General features: G+C 42.9%; 1 protein-coding gene across 1 annotated transcript in view; it reads right to left on the reverse strand.

Annotated features, from left to right (window-relative positions):
• The window catches only part of LOC145413461 (uncharacterized), a 319,141-nt gene that overhangs the window by 203,370 nt on the left and 94,680 nt on the right, over nucleotides 1–21,091 (reverse strand). Inside the window, exon 2 of the mRNA XM_080283160.1 lies at nucleotides 20,223–20,306. Within this exon, the coding sequence (XP_080139286.1) occupies nucleotides 20,223–20,238 (16 nt within the window). The 5' untranslated portion in view covers nucleotides 20,239–20,306. The remainder of the gene's footprint in view (nucleotides 1–20,222; nucleotides 20,307–21,091) is intronic.

Genomic DNA, 21,091 nt, shown 5'->3' on the forward strand with positions numbered 1-21,091 from the left:
CCTCCAAGAGAAAAACAAAATACAATATAGAGCCAAATTCAAGATCCGATCATTTTGAGATGCATGGACACACTGCGTTTGAAAGACTGGAGATCATAGGCAGCAGGAAATACAGACAGAGGGAGACAGTTCCAGAGCTGACCTGTTGCATAAATGAAAGACTGGGAGTAACGGTTAACTCTTGCATTAGAGAGTTGGACAGAAAAAGGATGAGAGTTTGCTGCCAGACGGGTGCTACGCGCCCGTCGTAGAGGTGGAGGAATGCAAGCAGACAGTTCAGAGGAGCAGTGACCATTAAAGTAGCGATAGAAAAGAGATAAAGATGCAACAGTGCGGCGAAGAGACAGAGGTTGAAGGGAGTCAGTAAGAGGAGGAGAATTAATGAGACGAAAAGCCTTTGACTCCACCCTATTGAGAAGAGTTGTATGTGGGGAGCCTCCCCACACATGAGAGTTGTACTCCACACAGGGGCGGATAAAACCCCTGTATAGAGTCAACAATTGTGCAGGGGTAAAGATAGAGTGGAGTCGACTTAGCACACCCAATCTCTTGGAAGCAGATTTTACATGAGATGTAATATGATCTTTCCAAGATAAGTCCCGAGTAAATGAAACCCCAAGCATGTTCAAGGATGATGCAGGATTAAGCTGAATATTATTAAACATTAGTGGGTATACCTGTGGAAGATTTTGTCGGGTTGATAGGTGTAAGAACTGAGTCTTAGATGCATTAAAGACAACCATATTATTTTTACCCCAATCAGAGATACGAGCCAAATCAGACATTAGGTGTGCCACAGCCCCATCCCTTGCTTGTTGAAGTAACTGTTGAGATGGGCGTTGCGGGAACCGAATGGAAAGGTGAAGGGTGGAGTCATCAGCGTATGAGTGGATAGGGTTAGATGTACAGCTTAGAAGATCATTGATGAATAAAAGGAAGAGAGTTGGTGATAGCACAGAGCCCTGAGGAACACCACTGTTGATAGATCTAGGAGAAGAACGATCACCGTCTACAACAGCGGCTATAGAACGACCAGAAAGGAAGCTAGCGATGAAGGCACAGATAGAAGGATAGAAACCGTAGGAGGGCAGTTTGGAAATTAAAGATTTATGCCAGACTCGATCGAAAGCCTTTGAGATGTCAAGTGCAATGGCAAAGCTTTCGCCAAAGTCCCGAAAGGAGGATGACCAGAGTCTGAAAGGTAGGTGAGAAGATCGCCAGTGGAGCGTCCCTGACGGAACCCATACTGACGATCGGAAAGAAGGTTGTGATAGGAAAGATGCTTTAAAATTTTTCTATTAAGAATTGACTCGAAAACTTTTGAAATACAGGACGTTAAAGCAATTGGACGATAGTTGGAGGGTTGGGAGTGGTCACCCTACTTTGGGACTGGCTGAATGAGAGCAAACTTCCAGCAAGAAGGAAAGGTACAAGTTGACAGACAAAGGCGAAAGAGTTTGCCTAGGCAGGGTGTAAGCACAGAAGCACAGTTCTTGAGAACAACAGGAGGGACCCCATCAGGCCCATATGCCTTGTTAGTACTGAGGCCAGTGATGGCAGAAAATACATCAACTGAAGAAATTTTAATGTCAGCCATGAGGAAGTCAGAGGGGGGAAGTGATGGAGGAACAGCACCGGAATCGTCTAAGGTAGAATTGGAGGAGAAAGTCTATGCGAAGAGATCTGCTTTATCAGTAGAAGAAATAGCTACAGAACCATCAGAGTAGAAAAGAGGAGGGAAGGATGATGAGGTAAAGTTGTTAGAAAGATTTTTGGCAAGATGCCAGAAGGAGAGGGAAGAATTCGAGTCGGAGAGTTGAGAGCATTTAGCATGGATGAAATTATTTTTAGTAGAGTGAAGAACAGACTTAGCACGATTCTGGGCAGAAACGTAAAGATGATGTGATTCAGGGGTGGGTTGGCTCCGGTACCTTTTGTAGGCCCTCTCCTTGTTGCGGACAGCATTAGAACAAGCGTGATTAAACCAAGGCTTTCTTGCATTAGTCAAAGGATATGAGAAAGGAATGTATGCTTCCATGCCCGAGAGAATAACCTCCGTAATGCGCAAGGCACACTCAGATGGCTCACGGCCATGGAAGCAATAATCATTCCAGGGAAAATCAAAGCAGTACTGCCTGAGGGCCTCCCAGTCCGCGGCTCCAAAATGCCACAGACGACGTTTCACTGGAGGGTCCACAGGCCGTACCAGAGTGATAGGACAGGTTAAGGTAATAAGGTTGTGATCGGAGGAGCCCAACGGAGAGAAAAGATTAACAGAGTAAGCAGAAGGATTAGTTGTGAGGAAGAGGTCAAGTATGTTGGAGCTCTCTCCAAGGCGGTCAGGGATACGGGTAGGGTGCTGTACAAGCTGCTCTAGGTCATTAAGGATAGAAAAGATGTAGGCTTGTTCACCGGGTGGATCCGTGAAAGGAGAGGAGAGCCAAAGGTGGTGGTGAACATTGAAATCTCCTAGAATGGAGACTTCAGAGAAAGGAGAAATGGATAGAATGTGTTCCATCGTAGAAGTAAGATAGTCGAAGAATTTTTGATAGTCAGTAGAATTAGGGGATAAGTAAACAGCACAGATATATTTAGTCAGAGAATGACAGGAAAGCCGAAGCCAGAGTGTGGAGAATTCAGAAGAATCAAGTTCAGGAACACGAGAGCAAGATAAGTCGTTGCGTATATATACACAACAGCCACCTTTGGCTTTGAAATGAGTATAAAGAAAGTAGGAGGATACAGAAAAGGGTTTGCTGTCAGTTGCCTCAGACAGCTGAGTCTCAGTTAGAAAAAGAAGGTGAGATTTAGAGGAGGAGAGGTGGTGCTCAACAGAGCGAAAGTTAGAGGAAAGGCCGCGAATGTTGCAGAAATGAAGAAGAAGAGAGTCAGACCGTGGTTCCAGGCACCTTGAGTCGTCACCGGGAGACGGGCAGATGGTGGGGGCATTTATGGTCCCCCCCCTCCCCCCCGGGGACTCCGAGGCTTGATAAGACGACGCCATTTTGGTAAATTTTGAATAGGAAGTGTAGTGTGTACTGTGCATGTAGTTTGGTGAAGATAGTTAGAGAAATTTGTACTGGAGAGCATGCTGGCCTACTCTCTGTGTAACTGAGACACTGAAAAAGTTCAGCAAAGGGGGATGGTCAGGAACTAGTCCTGAGGGCTGATGAAACGGGAGCTCCAGCACTCCCTGTCATCAGCTTTCCATCCACCTCGGGAGTACTGCCCTGCTCGACTGGTGCTACAGTCTACTCCTACCATACACTTTTCCTATTATACTAAGAAGACAAATGCCCCTATGATTACAACACACTTCTTTTTCCTCTTTTCCTTTGTACAAGGGAATAATTATACCTGACTTCCAATCCTCCGGGACTCTACCTTCCTCCCGGGCCAATCTGCACATCTTCCACATCCATTCTACTACTATCTCTCCCCAATGCTTCAGCATTTCACCACACACTCCATCAATTCCTGGGGCTTTCCCCAATTTAACTTTCTTCATTGCTTCCACAACTTCTATCCCTACTGATTTCTTCCTGTCTTCTCACCTTCCTCCTTCTCCCAGCCATTCCGCAGCCACTTATACTCGCATTACTTCCATCCACTATGTTCAAGAATTCCTTAAAGTGTTCTCTTCATTTGCTCACTTTTTCTCCCTTCTCCACTAGTAATCTACCATTTGTATCTTTCACTCCCCTGCTAACCTCACTTCCACCCTGTCTTACTCTCTTCATCTCTTTCCTGAACATTTTCTTACAGTCCCTCCATTTTACACTCAAATTCCTTCCAAATTCCTCATCCACTCTCTTCTTACTCTCTCTTACTAATCTTTTCACCTCCCTCTTTCTTTCTACATATAACTCTCTCTTCCTCCTCTCAACTTCTTCCACGCCCCTATTTCTCATCCATTCATTGTATGCTTTCTTCTTTTGTGCCACAGCCTGTCTCACCTCTTCAGTCCACCACGCTGTTCCTTGCACCCCCCTCCGTCTTCTTTTCCTCCCACACACCACATCACATGCTGCACATTTTTCTTCTGTAAATATCCTGCACACACCTTCCGCGTCCCCCATCTGTTTGCCGAATCATTCGTCCACTTCTCTCTTATACTCTGCCTTTTTCTCATCCTCTTCCAACCTTTCCACTCTCCTTGCAACTACTCCTTCCTCTCGTCTTTCCCTTCTTCTATTCCACCATCTTACATGGATCCTAATTCTGGCCACCACCAAGTAGTGGTCAGAAAGTCCACTCCCCCAACCTCTATAAGCTCGTGCATCCATTACACATCTTCGCATCCTTTGATCCACACACACATAATCAATCATTGCCTTCCCTTCATTCAGTTCACCACCCACCCTTCTCATCACTCTCCATGTATACCTGTGGATCATTTTATGCCTGAAGAGGGTATTGGCTATCACCAACCCCCTCCCAGCACAAATGTCCACTTACGCACTGCCATTCTCATCTATCTCAGTAGGCACACCCTACTCACCAACGATTCCATCCACCTTCACATTCCCTACTTTACCATTCATATCACCGATCTAAAACACTCTCTCATTCCTTTCAAACTTTTCCATGCACACTTCTACATTTGTCCAGAACTCTTCTCTCACTCTGCTTGCACGATCTTGCGTTGGCGCATACACATACACAATCGCCCACATTTGTATTCCAACTTTCAACTTTACCCACACAATCCTTGACCCAACTAATCCATACTGTCTCATGCTCTTCTTCCATCTTTTACTCACAGCTATACATACTCCTTCCTATGCCCTCTCATTCTCACCTACTCCTGCACATATACCCCATCCATACTCCCATTCTCTAACACTTTCTCCTCTCCATTTTGTTTCAGTTATTCCACATACATCCACTTTCACACCCTCAAGCACCTGGACAATCTCTCTCTCTTTCACCTCATCATTCGCTCCTCTTACATTCCATGTTGCCATTACCAAGTCCTTTGTCCGGTCCTGAGTCGTCATCGTTTGGTCAGTCCTTGTCCGAGGTTTCTTGTTTGTTTTTTTAGTCAGTTGTTTTCCGGGGAGGGGCACTAACCCTCCGCCAACCCTTTTAGTCGCCTTTTACGACAAGCAGGGATACTGGGGGAGTATTCTTGAAAACCCCCTAACCCCCAGGGGTGTCTGTGATAAATGGGTGCACAAGAGATGTAGTGGTATCAGAGGTAGACTGCGAGATAATGCTAATTTTATGTGTATGGTGTGTCAGTGAGAGCAGGTGGAGATTGTCAGGCGTGAAAGGATTGAACTTGCTGTTGAATCTCTTGAGTGTGTGGAAGAGTTTTGTTATTTGGGAGACATGTTTGTGTGCTGAAGGTGGGGCTGGAGCTAGCTCTGTGGCTAGCGTGAGAAGTGGTTGGAAGAAGTTCAGGGAGCTCATGCCTCTTCTGACATTGAGAGGGCTCTCCCTGCGTGCTAAGGGGTCCTTGTATGCAGAATGTGTTAGAAGTGTAATGCTGTATGGTAGTGAGACCTGGGCAGTAAAGGAGGAAGATATTCGCCGGCTCAGACGTACAGAAATGACAATGATTATGGTCCTTTCACGGCAAGAAGTCCGTTCAGGGTGGGGCCCACCTGGTGAATCACCTCTAGTGATGCTGCCAAACAACCGTAGTTCATGCCTCTCTCTCTCTTATTTCCCATCTATGTGCTATTTGAAATTGTTTTTTATATTCTTTTTAAAATAAAGGAAGCTATATAGTACACTGAGTATCACTTTTTAGAATTATAACAACGATTTGAATGAATTCTATGACACGTGGCAGCGCTTTTTTCCCATGTTGCCACGCCGAGGTCGGCGAGGGACCCAGGGTCAGAGAGAGGATTACAGGCCTACAGGGGAAACCTCTTAAAAATAAAACGTGCCTAGACTTTTACCTCATAGGTGGTGTGGAAAAAAGTTGAAAATAAATAATAAATATATATAATATACATATATATAAATATATACATATATATATATATATATAAGATGCGAATGAATGTGTTTGAATGGATGAGTAAATGGGGAGTGTGTCGTCCTGTCTCGGCTACCTCCCTTTCCTTGGGGGAAGCAGCCTAGGTATATATATATATATTATATATATATATATATATATATATATATATATATATATATATGTAGAGAGAGAGAGAGAGAGAGAAACAGGTGGGATGGGGGTAGGTAGTGAGACAGTGATAATCCGATAATTGGTGGTCAAATTGGCAACGTCGCACTCGGGGAAATCCCAACTTCTGCCACACCCTGAACGGACTTCTTGCTGCGAAAGGACCATAGGTGGATGTGTAGACGTCCCTATGTGCAAGGTCCGGGGGGGCTGGGTTTACAATGGAAGAGTTGAGAGGTAGGATGGGACTGAAGTGTATTGGTATTGTGATGAGAAGAGGTAGATTGAGATGGTTTGGACATGTGGAGAGGATAGGGGATGAATATTGGGTGAGGAAGGTGAGAAGTGTTAATATTGGAGGTGGGGTTGTGAGGGGTAGACTGAGAAAGAAATGGGATGAGGTCATTAAGTGTGACCTCAGGGTTAAGAGACTGAACGAGGAGGCTGCAATGGATCATGCAGCGTGGAGAGCCGCCATTAGGTGACCAAGGCCGATGCATGCAAGCATGTTGGAGCCTTTAAAAACGAAAACGACTTCTCTCGAGCTTAGAAGCATCCTACGTGCCATTCTATGTACCTTTTTCAATATTCTTGTATGCTTCTTCAAATGTGGTGACCATACTACCACTGCATATTCTAATTTTTGCCGTATCATGGACACAGTTATAACTCTGAACATTTCCTCATGCAGATAAATGAGAGCCACTTGCATATTAGCCATCAGTATATATGCTCGTCCGTTTACTTTATTTATATGCATCTCCAGTATTAGATCATACTATGCATCTCCAGTGTTGGATCATCCTGTATGGTCACTCCTAGACAATGTGTACCCCCTCCACAATATGTCTACCCCCGATGTATATATGTCCCCCCCCCCCCAATGCATACATGCCCTCACTAAACTTGCTGATCTAGCACGCTTTCCCAGGACCCCACGCCTGGGAAGACGGCGCCACAGTTCAGTTCAGAGCAGACACTCAAGTAGGGCAGACTATTTTGTTGTGAGCTCGTAATAAACTCCTTATCTAGCTGTTTGTACACAGAGTTTCTATCACCAAAGTATTGCAAGTTACAAATGTAAACATCGAGGGACCCAAATTTCCAGGATTTGAGAGTGAAACAAATGTGATGGATTTAGTCAAAACACTGATTATGAGAATTAGTTATTTAGAAAAGAAAGTGGAGGATCTAGCATCAAGAAACATGCCTGAAAATACTATACAGAGTCTGATACAGGCCAACGAGATGGCAAACCAGGAGATTGAGAATTTGAAAAGAGAAAATATCAAATTAAGGAGAAAACTGGAAGACAGCAGTAACAAAACGAAGAAGGTGAGTAGTGTGTCAGAAGAGCAAAAGGCAAAGTGGGCACATGTGGAAGAAGAACAGAAAGAAGTGGTCAGCTTAAGGGAAACCATTCAGGAAGAAAGGGAAATGAAAAAGAAAAAATTGGAAGAAAATGCAGTGAAAATATTGAAGAAAAAAGAGAAAATAGTGAAAGAAACTGTAGAAGGGAACAGATGTGTGGTAATATTTGGAAACAAGGAGGAGGAAGAAAAGGTTAGATATGTGAGACTCAAGAGAGACTTGAATCAAGTGAGAAAAATATCTGGCAAGATCGATCCTGAACGAAACAAGTGGGAAAAAGAAACTGAGGAAGTAATGAGGACAGGGCCATATAAGAAAGGGGAAGCAAGACCAATGAGAGTTAAGTTGTCATCAGAAAGTGTAATAAACGATATACTTAAAGTGACCTGGAAACTAGGTAAAGAGGAAGGGATGGAAAATATTATAGTACGAACTTCTCGTCACAGCAACCGTCTACACAACACTGAGACAGGCTGTGGCAGGTGGTATGGGACGTGGGTCACATGGGTCGGGTCGGGTCAAAGAAGTGATCGACAAAAGCATAACACACGAGTTGTATCTGGAAATCCAATACCTGAATGCATCCATTTCCCAGTTTCTCTCATGCAACTGAGTGGTATTACCATGCTATTAATTATGGGAGGAATTAAATGCCAGTGTTATTGTAAGATTGTTGTTTCATTTTGTCTTAAATCGCGACTCCACAGTATCTAGTTTCTGATTTCATATTTATCACTTCAACCCTACCCTATCCCAGTTCAACATCATCCACATTTATGCTGTTCTTCAATGCTGTCATCACTCCTGTTTTTTCTTTTCTGTCTTCTCCATAGTTGTTACCATCTCCCATATGGATATCAGTATCTTTTCTTAGCTTGGTCTTTACGAAGCACATAATATCTGGCTCACTGACCTTCAAGAAATCACTGATTTTCAGCCTCGCTGAGGTTAAGCCATGTATGTTAGCATATGCCACCTTTCAATCTTTTTACGTTATTTTTATTCTGTCGTTCTCCCTTCGTCCCCGTTGGAACCACTTCCTTAATTTCTGATCCTTAGCTCTCCAATCAGTGGTGGGTGGTGGCGACCATCATCCACTCACTTGATGTAGTGCTGCCTACTTCTTCCTTAGCCTTTATCATTCGTTTTCTGTGCCTGCCCTCCTCTCTTCCTGTTTCTCCCATCTTTATTACTTTTCTCTCCTTTACAGGTGGCTTTACATTGAGCGACAAGCAAATGGTTTCCTGTAAGCCAAGAAACCATTTACAACGCTGGGTGGTAACCATATAACCAAACCATACATGCTCCCTATGTGTCAACAAGTGGGTTGGTGGAGGGTTAGTGCCCCTCCCTATAAAACAAATAACACAAAGTCAAATGGCCACCCCTTACAGGATTATGGCGCCTGGCAATAGATAGATAGATAGATAGATAGAAGAAAATATTTGAATGAAGATGAGAGAAAAGTTTTAAAATCTTTGAAGGAAGAGGTAAAGGAAAAAATGACAGGAGGGCAGAGGAAGAATGTAAAACTTCTTTTGGAGAGTGATGGATATGAAAGTAAGAAAGTAGTATGTGAGAAACTAGAAGTGAAGGAAACAAGGGGGATGGATATGAGTACGAAAAAGAGAAGAATGAGTCAAGATATAACCAATGCAGTAAATCTAAGTATCATGTAATGTAGATGGGTTAATATCTAAGAAAGAGGAAACTGGAGACTATATAAATGAAAATAAACCTGAAATTGTGTGCTTGGTGGTGATTAAATTGCCCCGAGATGTTGATACAAAATTACTTGGATGGAACAATTATAATATTTGCAGGGAGGATAGAGAAAGCAAGTTTGAGAGAGGTATAATGATTTTAACGTGTAATGACCTAAGAGCAAAAAATATAGAAATTGAAAATACCATGGCTGAACTTTTAGGAATTGAAATACGAGGACAGTTTTGGAAAAAAAAAAAAAAATAGATGTAATAGTATTTTTTGTCCCCCAAAACTAGGGCATGGACAAAAGATGATTACAAACAGTTAATAAGAGAATCCATTATTGTAAAGATGCTAATTGAATGAAGAAATAGAATAATACTAATAATAATGGGAGATTTTAACTGCAGAGAAGTTTGATTTGGAAAGTATGGATGCTGGGAACAATGAGGAATCATGGCGAAATAAATTAATGGAATTGGTGATGGAAAACGTTAACCCAGTTAATTAACCCTTTAACTGCGGGTGTCATCCCAGAATGACATTACAAAAACTGGACCAAACCGTGGGTGTCATTCTGGAATGTTTGTGAATATTTAGAATACCGCGCGTTTTTTCCGCGCGCCAATTGTTTCAAGGGAGAGTAGCTATTAAGTTCTTTCACTCCAGCCGACCCCCACCTCCCTCCTCCCACCCCTCGGGCCCCCACCCCACCCCTGACCAAACACGCATCAGTATCTGTCCAGCTGTGTGAGTGACAACACCGCTGATGTGGAAGTGAAGTGCGGGCAATTACAGTGCCTTTTACCTGCCTCAGTGAACACAGAGTGGGTGTTTATCATATGTGCAGTGTTCATATATGTTTATAGTATTATTATCAGAATGAGGTTGGCATTTGGTAATGGTGTGTGAGCGAAAAATAGTGATTTTAAATCGCTCACTTCTAATGGCACTGCCCATCCAGTGATAGTCAAAATGAAATCATGAAACCTACATCATTGCAAAGCCGAAGGTTAGTACTTTCTAATGGTACCTTATTTTTCGCTCTAGATTTATTCTGTACAGAATTATAAAGGTTTAAAGTTTGTTTACATTTTGGCTGGAACCCCCGCGGGGTGGGGGTGCGGGGGGGCAGTCAGGTCAAAACAATGCCCGCGGTTAAAGGGTTAAAGAAAAATACAAAAATTAGGGGTGACGACGACCCATCAAGGCTCGACTTAGTATTCACAAAGGACCCATGTGATGTGAGGAAAATAACCTACCAATGCCCCTTTGGTTGGAGGAGTAGCCTGTAGCACCAGTCGAGCAGGGCAGTACTCCCAAGGTGGGTGGAAAGCTGATGACAGGGAGAGCTGGAGCTCCCGTTTCATCAGCCCTCGGGACTAGTTCCTGACCATCCCCCTTTGCTGAACTTTTTCAGTGTTTCAGTAACACAGAGATTAGGCAAGCATGCTCTCTAATACAAGTTTCTCTAACTGTCAACACCAAACTACATGCACAGTACACACTACACTTCTTTTTCAAAATTAAAAAAGAAAAATTGCGAACTTAGACTATGCCTCGGAGTCCCCGGGGGGGGGGGGGGGGGACCACGAATGCCCCTACCATCCGCTCCTCTCTCGGTGCCCACTCTATGAGTTGCCTGGAACCACTGTCTGACTCACTTCTTCATTTCAGCAACATTAGTGGCCCCTCCCCTAACTTTCTCTCTGTTGATCATCACCTCTCCTCTTCTAAACCTCACCTTCTCTTTTTAACTGAGGCTCAGCTGTCTCAAGCAACTGACAGCAAACCCTTTTCTGTATCTTCCTACTTTCTCTATACTCATTTCAAAGCCAAAGGTGGCTGTTGTGTATATGTACGCAACGACTCACCTTGCTCTCATGTTCCTGAACTTGATTCTTCTGAATTCTCTACTCCCTGGCTTTGGCTTTCCTGTCATTCTCTGACTAAATACAGTGAGTCCTCGAAATACGAAAGGGATAGAGACCAAAAAAAAAACTTTCGTAATCTGAAATTTCATACATCGGAATGATTTTCCCCATTGAAATATACGTATAAGGGGGGGGGATGCGTTCCAGGACCCCATTGGATCCCCCACTTAAACTTTACCCCTTCTATTTAGATGTATGCAATACACATATACAGTACTATACTATTGTACAAACATAAAAGAATAAAACATACAACTAATTACTGTAGTACTAGTACACTACAGATAAATATTGACCTGTGCTGTGGCTGGAGATTCGTGTCGTTGATATGGTGCTAAGTCACATAGTGGGACCCTATTGCTCCTCTGGTACTTCCTCGACTGGTGCAGGTGTTTCTGAAGTTGATGGTCCAATTTCCTCTCCAGAGTCAGAGCATGGTGTTGTTTCTTCTTGGCAGCTGGTTCCCTGGATGCTGAAGATGATGCTGGGCACTTGGGAGGCATGGCGAAAATATGAAGCGATGAAGAACAGTGAAAAAATGCATGACATACAGCGAAGCTGAGAGGAAAGGACGGACGTGACTCGACTGAGAAGTGCGCAAAAATGTGTTTACCAGAGAGGGGTTACTTCATTTTCTTGCCGCAAGCGAGCACAGCGCTGTGCAGCGCGCCCATTTTGAATTTTTCGTAATTCTTCTCGTATCGTTATCGTACCATTGAGACAGATACTTTCGTTTTGTGGAATTTGTCCTACATTCATCGCTTTCGTACCATCGCAAATTCATACATCGAGTTTTCGTATTTCGAGGACTCACTGTATATCAGAGCTGTTTACTTATCCCCTAATTCTACTGACTACCAAAAATTCTTCGACTATCTTACTTCTACAATGGAACACATTCTATCCATTTCTCCTTTCTCTAAAATCTCCATTCTAGGAGATTTCAATGTTCACCACCACCTTTGGCTCTCCTCTTCTTTCACGGATCCACCTGGTGAACAAGCCTACATCTTTTCTATCCTTTATGACCTAGAGCAGCTTGCAGAGCACCCTACTCGTATCCCTGACCGCCTTGGAGAGAGCTCCAACATACTTTACCTCTTCCTTACTACTAATCCTTCTGCTTACATTGTTAATCTTTTCTCTCTGTTGGGATCCTCCAATCACAACCTTATTACCTTAATCTGTCCTATTGCTCTGGTACGGCCTGTGGACCCTCCAAAGAAGCGGCAACTGTGGCATTTTGGGGCTACAGATTGGGAGGGCGTCAGGCAGTACTGCTTTGATTTTCCCTGGAATTATTATTGCTTCCCTGGACAAGAGCCATCTAAGTGTGCTTTGCACATTATGGAGGTTATTCTCTCGGGCATGGAAGCATACATTCCTTTCTCATATCCTCTGACTAAAGCAAGAAAGCCTTGGTTTAACTGTGCTTGTTCTAATGCCGTCCGCAACAAGGAGAGGGCCTATAAAAGGTACCGGAGCCAACTCACCCCTGAATTACATCTTTTTTATGTTTCTGCATGGAATCATGCTAAGTCTGTTCTTCGCCCTGCTAAAAATAATTTCATTTGTACTAAATACTCTAAACTCTCCAATTCAAATTCTTCTCGCTCCTTCTGGCACATTGCCAAAAACCTTTCTGACAACTTTACCTCATCATCCTTCCCTCCTCTTTTCTACTATGATGGCTCTGTAGTTATTTCTTCTACTAACAAAGCAGATCTCTTCGCTCAGACTTTCTCCTCCAATTCCACCTTAGACGATTCTGGTGCTGTTCCTCCATCACTTCCCCTCTCTGACTTCCTCATGGCTGACATTAAAATTTCTTCAGCTGATGTCTTTTCTACCATCACTGGCCTCAATACTAATAAGGCATATGGGCCTGATGGAGTCCCTCCTGTTGTCCTCAAGAACTGTGCGTCTGTGCTTACACCCTGCCTAGGCAAACTCTTTCACCTTTGTCTTTCAACTTGAACCTTTCCTTCTTGTTGGAAGTTTGCTCTCATTCAGCCAGTCCCAAAGAAGGGTGACCATTCCCAACCCTCTAACCATTGTTCAATTACTTTAACATCCTGTGTCTCAAAAGTTTTTGAGTCTGTTCTTAACATAAAAATTTTAAAGCATCTTTCCTATCACAACCTTCTTTCTGATCGTCAGTATGGGTTCCATCAGGGACACTCCACTGGCGATCTTCTCACCTACCTTTCAGACTCTTCGTCATCTTCCTTTCAGGCCTTTGGCAAACGCTTTGCCATTGCACTTGACATCTCAAAGACTTTTGATCGTGTCTGGCATAAAACTTTAACTTCCAAACTGCCCTCTTACGGTTTCTATCCTTCTATCTGTGCCTTCATCTACAGCTTCCTTTCAGGTCATTATATAGCCGCCGTTGTAGACGGCCATCGTTCTTCTCCTAGATCGATCAACAGTGGTGTTCCTCTGGGCTCTGTCCTATCACCAACTCTCTTCCTTTTATTCATCAATGATCTTCTATGTTGCACGTACATCTAACCCTACCCACTCGCACGCTGATGATTCCACCCTTCACCTTTCCTTTCGGTTCCCGCAACGTTCATCACAGCAGTCACTTCAACAAACAAGGGATGAGGCTATGGCACACCTAATGTCTGACCTGGCTCGTATCTCTGACTGGGGTAAAAAAATAATCTTCTTGTTTTTAATGCATCAAAGAATCAGTTTTTACACCTATCAACCTGACAAAATCTCCCACAGGAGTACCCACTAATGTTTAATAATATCCAGCTCAATTCAGCATCATCCTTGAACATGCTTGAGGTTTCATTCATTCGAGATTTATCCTGGAAAGATCATATTACATCTCTGGTAAAATATGCTTTCAAGAGATTGGGTGTGCTAGGCCGACTTCGTACCTTTTTTACCCCCGCACAGTTGTTGACTTTATACATGGGATTTATTCGCCCGTGTATGGAGTACAACTCTCACGTGTGAGGAGGCTCCCCACATACAGCTCTTCTTAATAGGGTGGAGTCAAAGGCATTTTGTTTGATTAACTCGGCTCCTCTTACAGGCTCCCTTCAACCTCTGTCTCTTCGCCGCACTGTTGCCTCTTTATCTCTTTTCTATCACTACTTCCATGGTCATTGCTCCTCTGAACTGTCTGCTTGCATCCCTCAACCTCTACGATGGGTGCATAGCACCCGTCTAGCAATAAACTCTCATCCTTTTTCTGTCCAACTCTCTACTGCAAGAGTTTACTGTTACTCCCAGTCCTTAATTTATGCAATGGGTCAACTCTGGAACTGTCTCCCTCTGTCTGTATTTCCTACTTCCTATGATTTCCAGTCTTTCAAATGAAGTGTGTTCAGGCATCTCGAAATGAATGGATTTTGAATTTGGCTCTCTCTTACATAGTTTTTGTTTTTCTTGGAGGGACTTGTTTTGCAGGCTCCTAGTCTTTGGTTCCTTCTTCGTCACATTAAAAAAAAAAAAAAAAAAAAAAAGTGATTATCTGGCTACTGAGATGGAAGTGGCGGGAGTAAGGGAAGGAGAAAGAGCTGAAAAACACAGTGAAAATAGACACAATTATGGGGAGGCAGACTTTGCTTCCCTGAGGAACTATTTCCAAAATGTAGACTGGAGTAAAATGAATATGATGACAGATGTTGATGGGAAATATGAGTTTCTTATAGAAGTATATAAAACAGGAGTTAATAAATATGTCCCAAAATTTTCCACATCCATGCAAAGGAAGAAAGAATGGTTTAACAACAGATGCAGAACGGCACATGAGGCAAGAAAAGAGCACAGAATAAAATGAGAAGAAGGTATAGTGAAAGGGCTTGGGAGGAGTACAAGCAGGTAAGAAATGACTAAGTAAGGGTGTGGAGAGAAGAAGAAAGGAAATACGAAAAAGATATTGTAACTAAATATAAAAAAGCCGAAAACTTTTTTATTGGTTTGTAAATGGTAAAATGAAAGTTAAGGACAGTATAATACAATTGAGAGACGGAGATGAAACTTACGAAAGTGAAGAAGAATTGTGCAAAATAATGAACAACAAGCTGCAGTCAGTCTATGTGTTGGAAGAGGAATTTAGGGAACCTGAAATGGAACCCAGGATGATGGGAATGGCAGAAATTACAGTTGACGTGAATGAGGTGCTACAGCTGATAAGGGATTTGGATGTGAGAAAAGCAATGGGACCAGATGGTGTGGCTGGATGGATCCTGAAGGAATGTGCAGAACAGTTAGTCTATCTATCTATCTATAGACCGACGCCCCAATCCCGCAAAGGGTGGCCACAGACAAAACGCCTCCAAGTCGCTCTGTCACCCACCATTTGACTACCCTCCCCCCAACTCACCCCCCCCTCCCTCATATACCTCTCAACTCAAATCCCTCCACCTCATCCTCGGTCTACCTCTCCCTCTCCCTCCCTCCACCTCACCTACATACACCCTCTTAGTCAGTCTTTCATTCTCCATTCTCTCCACATGTACAAACCACCTCAGTGTATTTCTCCTAATCTTCTCAACCACATCCACATCCACCCCACAGCGTTCCTTCACTTCTTCATTCGTCAACCTGTCCCTCCACGTCACTTCACATGCTCCTCTCAAGTAACTAATTTCCACTGCTCTCACTCTTGACTTGTTCCCCTTTTGCAAGGTCCATGCCTCGCTTCCATATGTCAGGGTAAGGATCACAATACTATCATGCAGTGACTTCTTAACTTCCATACTTACCTCCCTATTTCTCATCACTGCTTTCAGTGTACCAACAACCTTCCTTCCCTGCTGTACCCTTTCACGCACTTCATCCCCCAAAGTTCCATCCTTTCTCATCACACTACACAAGTACTTGAATGCACTCACATTCTCCACATCCTCACCATCCAACCTCACTGCACACTCCGTGACTTCATTCCTCTCAAACCCCATAACTTTACTTTTGTTTACGTTAACTTTCAGATTCCTCCTCCTACACACTGTCCCAAATTCATTCACCTAACCTTGCAACTCCCATTCATCTTCACTCAACAGTACTGTATCATCAGCAAACAGCAACACCGGAAGCTTCCAAATCTCACCCTCATTCATTAGAGCCACCCCCACATCCACTGCCCTACCCTGCACCTCCTTTACAACCCCATCCATGTATATATTAAACAGCCATGGAGACATCATACAACCCTGTTTCAGTCCCACAATGAGATCAAAGAACTCACTCAGCTCACCATCCACTCGCACCGTAGCCCTAGCTCCCTCATACATACACTTCACAGCACTCAACAGTTTCCCCTCCACTCCATATATTCTTAATACCTTCCACATACCTTGCCTATCTATTCTGTCATAAGCTTTCTCCAAGTCCATGAAGGCAGCATACACTTTCCTTCCCTTCTCTAGATACTTCTCCACTAAACATCTTAGAACAAATATCTGATCTACACACCCTTTTCCCTTCCTAAATCCCCCTTGTTCTTCTTCAACTAGCTCCTCTGTCATATGCCTAACCCTATCAATGAGTATTCTACCATATATTTTACCAGTCACACTAAGTAGGCAAATATCCCTATGGTTACCACATACTTCTCTCTCCCCTTTTCCTTTGTATAAAGGAACAATTATACCTGATTTCCAGTCCTCTGGAACCCTTTCCTCTTCCCAAGCCAATCTACACAACTTCCATATCCACTCCACAACAATCTCACCCCTATACCTAAGCATTTCACCACACACTCCATCAATTCCTGGGGCCTTTCCCAACTTAATCTTCTTCATCACTTCCACTACTTCCACCCTACTGATCTCTTCCTCCCTCCTCTCATCTCTTCTTCTCCCAGCCATTCCCCAACCACTTATACTCGCACTGCTCTCACTCTCTACATTCAACAAATCCTCAAAGTGCTCCTTCCATCTCCTCTGTTTCTCTCTCTTCTCCACCAACAATCTATTATTCCTATCTTTCACTCTCCTACTATTTCCCCTTTCACACTGCCTTACTTCCTTTACCTCCTTCCAAAAAAATTTCTTACTCTCCCTCCATTTCACACTCACATTCCTCCCAAACTCTTCATCCACTTTCTTTTTACTCTCCTTCACTAGTCTCTTAACCTCCCTTCTCCTGCTCACATATACCTCTCTCAGCTCTCTCTCAACTTCTCTCCTACCTCTACTCGCTAACCATTCACTATATGCCTTCTTCTTTTGTTCCACAGCTCGTTTCACCTCATCATTCCACCATGCTGTCCCTTGCACACCCTTGCATCTCCTCCTCACTCCACAAACCGCCTCACACGCTGAGCCTATCTCTTCCGTGAAAATCTTACATACGTCTTCCACCCCTTCCATCTGCTCTAGCTCATACCTTCCCAATCTTTCTTCCACTATGCTCTTATACTCTGTCATTTTCTCACTATCTTGCAATTTCTCCACTCTTCTCACAGGAGTTGCTTCCTCCTGTCTTCCCCTTCATCTCCTCAACCACTTTCTTTGCACCTCTACCTTGGCCATCACTAAGTGATGGTCCAAGACTCCATTCCCCCACCCTCTCCACACTCTTGCATCCAACACTTGTCTTCTCATTCGCTCATCCACACACACGTAGTCTATCATTGCCTTTCGTTCAACAAGTTCACCATCCATCCTCCTCATTACTCTCCATGTATACCAGTGGATCATCTTATGCCGAAAGTAGGTGTCAGCTATTGCCAACCCCTTACAAGCACAGATGTCCACCAAAGCACTTCCATTCCCATCTACTTCAGCTGGCACACCCCACTGACCAACCACTCCATCCACTTGTACATTCCCAACTTTGCCATTCATGTCTCCAATCAACAGCACTCTCTCGCTCCTCTCAAACTTGTCCATACACGCTTCTACAGTCGCCCAAAACAGTTAGTGTGGCCTGTTAATATCATCATCAAGACCTCGTTGAAAAATGGACAGTTACCTAAAGATTGGAAAAGAGTAAGTACTGTGCCAATCTTCAAGGGAGGAGATAGGGAAGGTCCACTCAATTACAGACCTATATCACTTACTAGTACTGTTCGTAAAATCTGTGAGAAAATTATTAGAAAAAGATGGATAAAGCATATAGAAGAAAATGAAGTGATAACACCAAGACAATTTGGTTTTAGGGAAGGAAGATCATGTGTTACTAACCTATTAAGATTCTACAGTAGGGTAATAGATGTCATACAAGAGAGAGGGGCATGGGCAGATTATGTCTATCTTGATTTCAAGAAAGCATTTGACAGAGTGCCCTATAGGAGACTGCTGTGGAAATTGAAGACCTTTGGAGGAGCGCATGGGAAACTATTAAAGTGGATAGGAGATTATCTGATAGGAAAGTAGATGAGAACAGTTATAAGAAACAAGGTTTCACAGTGGAGAAATGTGACTAGCGGAGTACCGCAGGGCTCTGTCTTAGCCCCCATAGTGTTTCTGATATATGTAAATGATCTGCCAGAGGGTTTGAATAGTTACATGAGTATGTTCGCAGATGATGCTAAAATAATGAAGCATATTATATGTATTGATAGTTGTAAAAAACTGCAAGAAGACTTGGATAAACTCCACAGCTGGAGCCTGACATGGAAAATGCATTTTAATGCCAAGAAGTGTCATGTATTAGAAATGGGAATGAGTGAAAAAAGACTGCAATGGACATATAAAATGGGCAATGGGATAATTAGTAAAAGAAAAGATGAGAAAGACTTTGCAGTGATTATTCGGGATGACCAGAAATGCACATAAACAAAATCATTGGAGGACCTTATGGATTACTGACCATGAGAGTGGCTTTTAATTATATGGATGAGGAAATGCTGAGGGAGTTGATAGTGACCATGATAAGACCAAGACTAGAATATGCAGCCGTCGTATGGTCACCTCATTTGAAGAAGAATACTGATAAACTAGATAGGGTTAAACAAATGGCAACGAGGATGATACCGTGCTTAAGGGAACTCACCTACGAGGACAGATTGGAAAAACTGGAGTTACCAACACTGCGCAAGAGAAGGGAAAGAGGTGACTTGATCACAATATTTAGAAATGTAAGATAATTGGAAAGGGTGGATAGAGAGGATCTTTTTGTATTGGATGATGGAAAAACATGAGGTCATGACTTCAAGTTGAGGAAAAGTAGGTGTCTTAATGATCTTAAAAAGATCAGTTTCCTAAATAGAAGCATAAGTATTTGGAATGACTTAGACAAAAAGGTGGCGCAGGCAAAAAACATTCATGTGTTTAAAACTAGACTAGACAAATGTTGATATGGAGACAGGGCAACACGAGCTTAGCTCAGTTCCTGTATACTACAAATAGGTAAATACAAGCATGCACACACACACACACACACACACACACAGGGCAGGTAGTACAAGCAAAGAATATATCTAGATTGGATATAAAGTCTCTCAGATGAAGAGATTGGACATAAGCATAACTTACATCCTGTACACTGTACTGGTACTATAATTATGTACACAAAGAGAGAGAGAGAGAGAGAGAGAGAGAGAGAGAGAGAGAGAATGGCAACTCCCAATGAGTTCAAGCAGGATGCATGACAGAACAATGTACCAAATTGTTCTTCTTCCTCTCTGAAAACAATGGGGTAGAAACTGTTCTCCAAGAAAAATGTGGGTGAACACTGTACACCTCCTCTCTCTCTCTCCACTATACCACTAAAAACAATCCATTATCCTCTGGTCGTAACAGAACTCCTCACACCACTACACACTTGGCTACTCACCTAATGCATTTCCTTTCACAGCACAAACAATCCCTCAACATAACCTCAACAAAATATCTCTGGAAGTGGCTGACTTCTGGGCCTAGGTCCACAACAACAAATTTCATAACTAATTTGCTGTTACTTGCTGGAATTATGGCACACCCAAAATTTGAATACTAAAGAGTGACTGCATGATATTAAATGAACCTTAGTTATGAAACATGAATGAGTTTCTTTGCATAAAGTCAAACTGATCCTCAACTTGGCCATAAAGTGAGCTGAAAAGGATTATAGATCTTCATCAGGTTAGAACAAACATGCAGTAATACTGTGCTTACATTCAACTGGGGCCATGAAATAATCTTGTGAATTTTCTTGTGATGTATCCCTCTTCTTCTTCTTTTCCTTCTTTGTCTTTTTACCTGCAAACAAACAAAAGAAACGCTCTGAGGTGGCTTAGACTTGCGGAGACAATGGAGAGTGAGATACTGACTAGAGCACATCCACCCTAACTTGATGGGAACTTTCATCCTCAATGGTGGAAGAAATCAATAATAAGGTTCTATATCCCTTCCATAGCACTATTTTCTGAGACTAGCACTATCTTCCAGTTTTCACTTCTTGCTGCAGCTCAACATTCTAGATGACTCTATAAGAGCTTCAGGCCAAGTTAAAGTGGATATATTATACAAGAGAGCATGAGTAAGGTGGTTGAAAGGAGGAAAAGAGAGAGACAGACCATGGAAGAGATGTAAGATGTGATGCTATATACTGTACCATATTTTGCAGTGATGGGCAGGTGCGCAATGACTTGCGCAATGTGCAATTGCGCACTGTTTTGCTCCGGTGAACTGTGCATCACACGAGACCTTGCGCAATATTGCGCTTTTGCACATGAAAAGGCAGGTGGGCAGAGCGCAACTTTAGTTGCGCTTGCAGAACTAAATTTGCACTTGCGCACCTGCCTTCCGCACCTGTCCTGTGCATTGCACATACAATATATATATATATATATATATATTCCATCCATCATCCATCATCCAATTTTACGTTACCCAATGAGGAGCATAGAAGCCCGGAGCTAGGCAGTTGGTCCTGACATTTAAGATGAGAGTGAATATAAAGACAGTATATATATATATATATATATATATATATATATATATATATACAGTAATCCCTCTAATATCCGAACGCCCAATATCCG

This window comes from Coenobita brevimanus, chromosome 96 (assembly GCF_032717465.1).
Source record: "Coenobita brevimanus isolate Jiangsu-jjx chromosome 96, ASM3271746v2, whole genome shotgun sequence".
Taxonomy (NCBI): domain Eukaryota; kingdom Metazoa; phylum Arthropoda; class Malacostraca; order Decapoda; family Coenobitidae; genus Coenobita; species Coenobita brevimanus.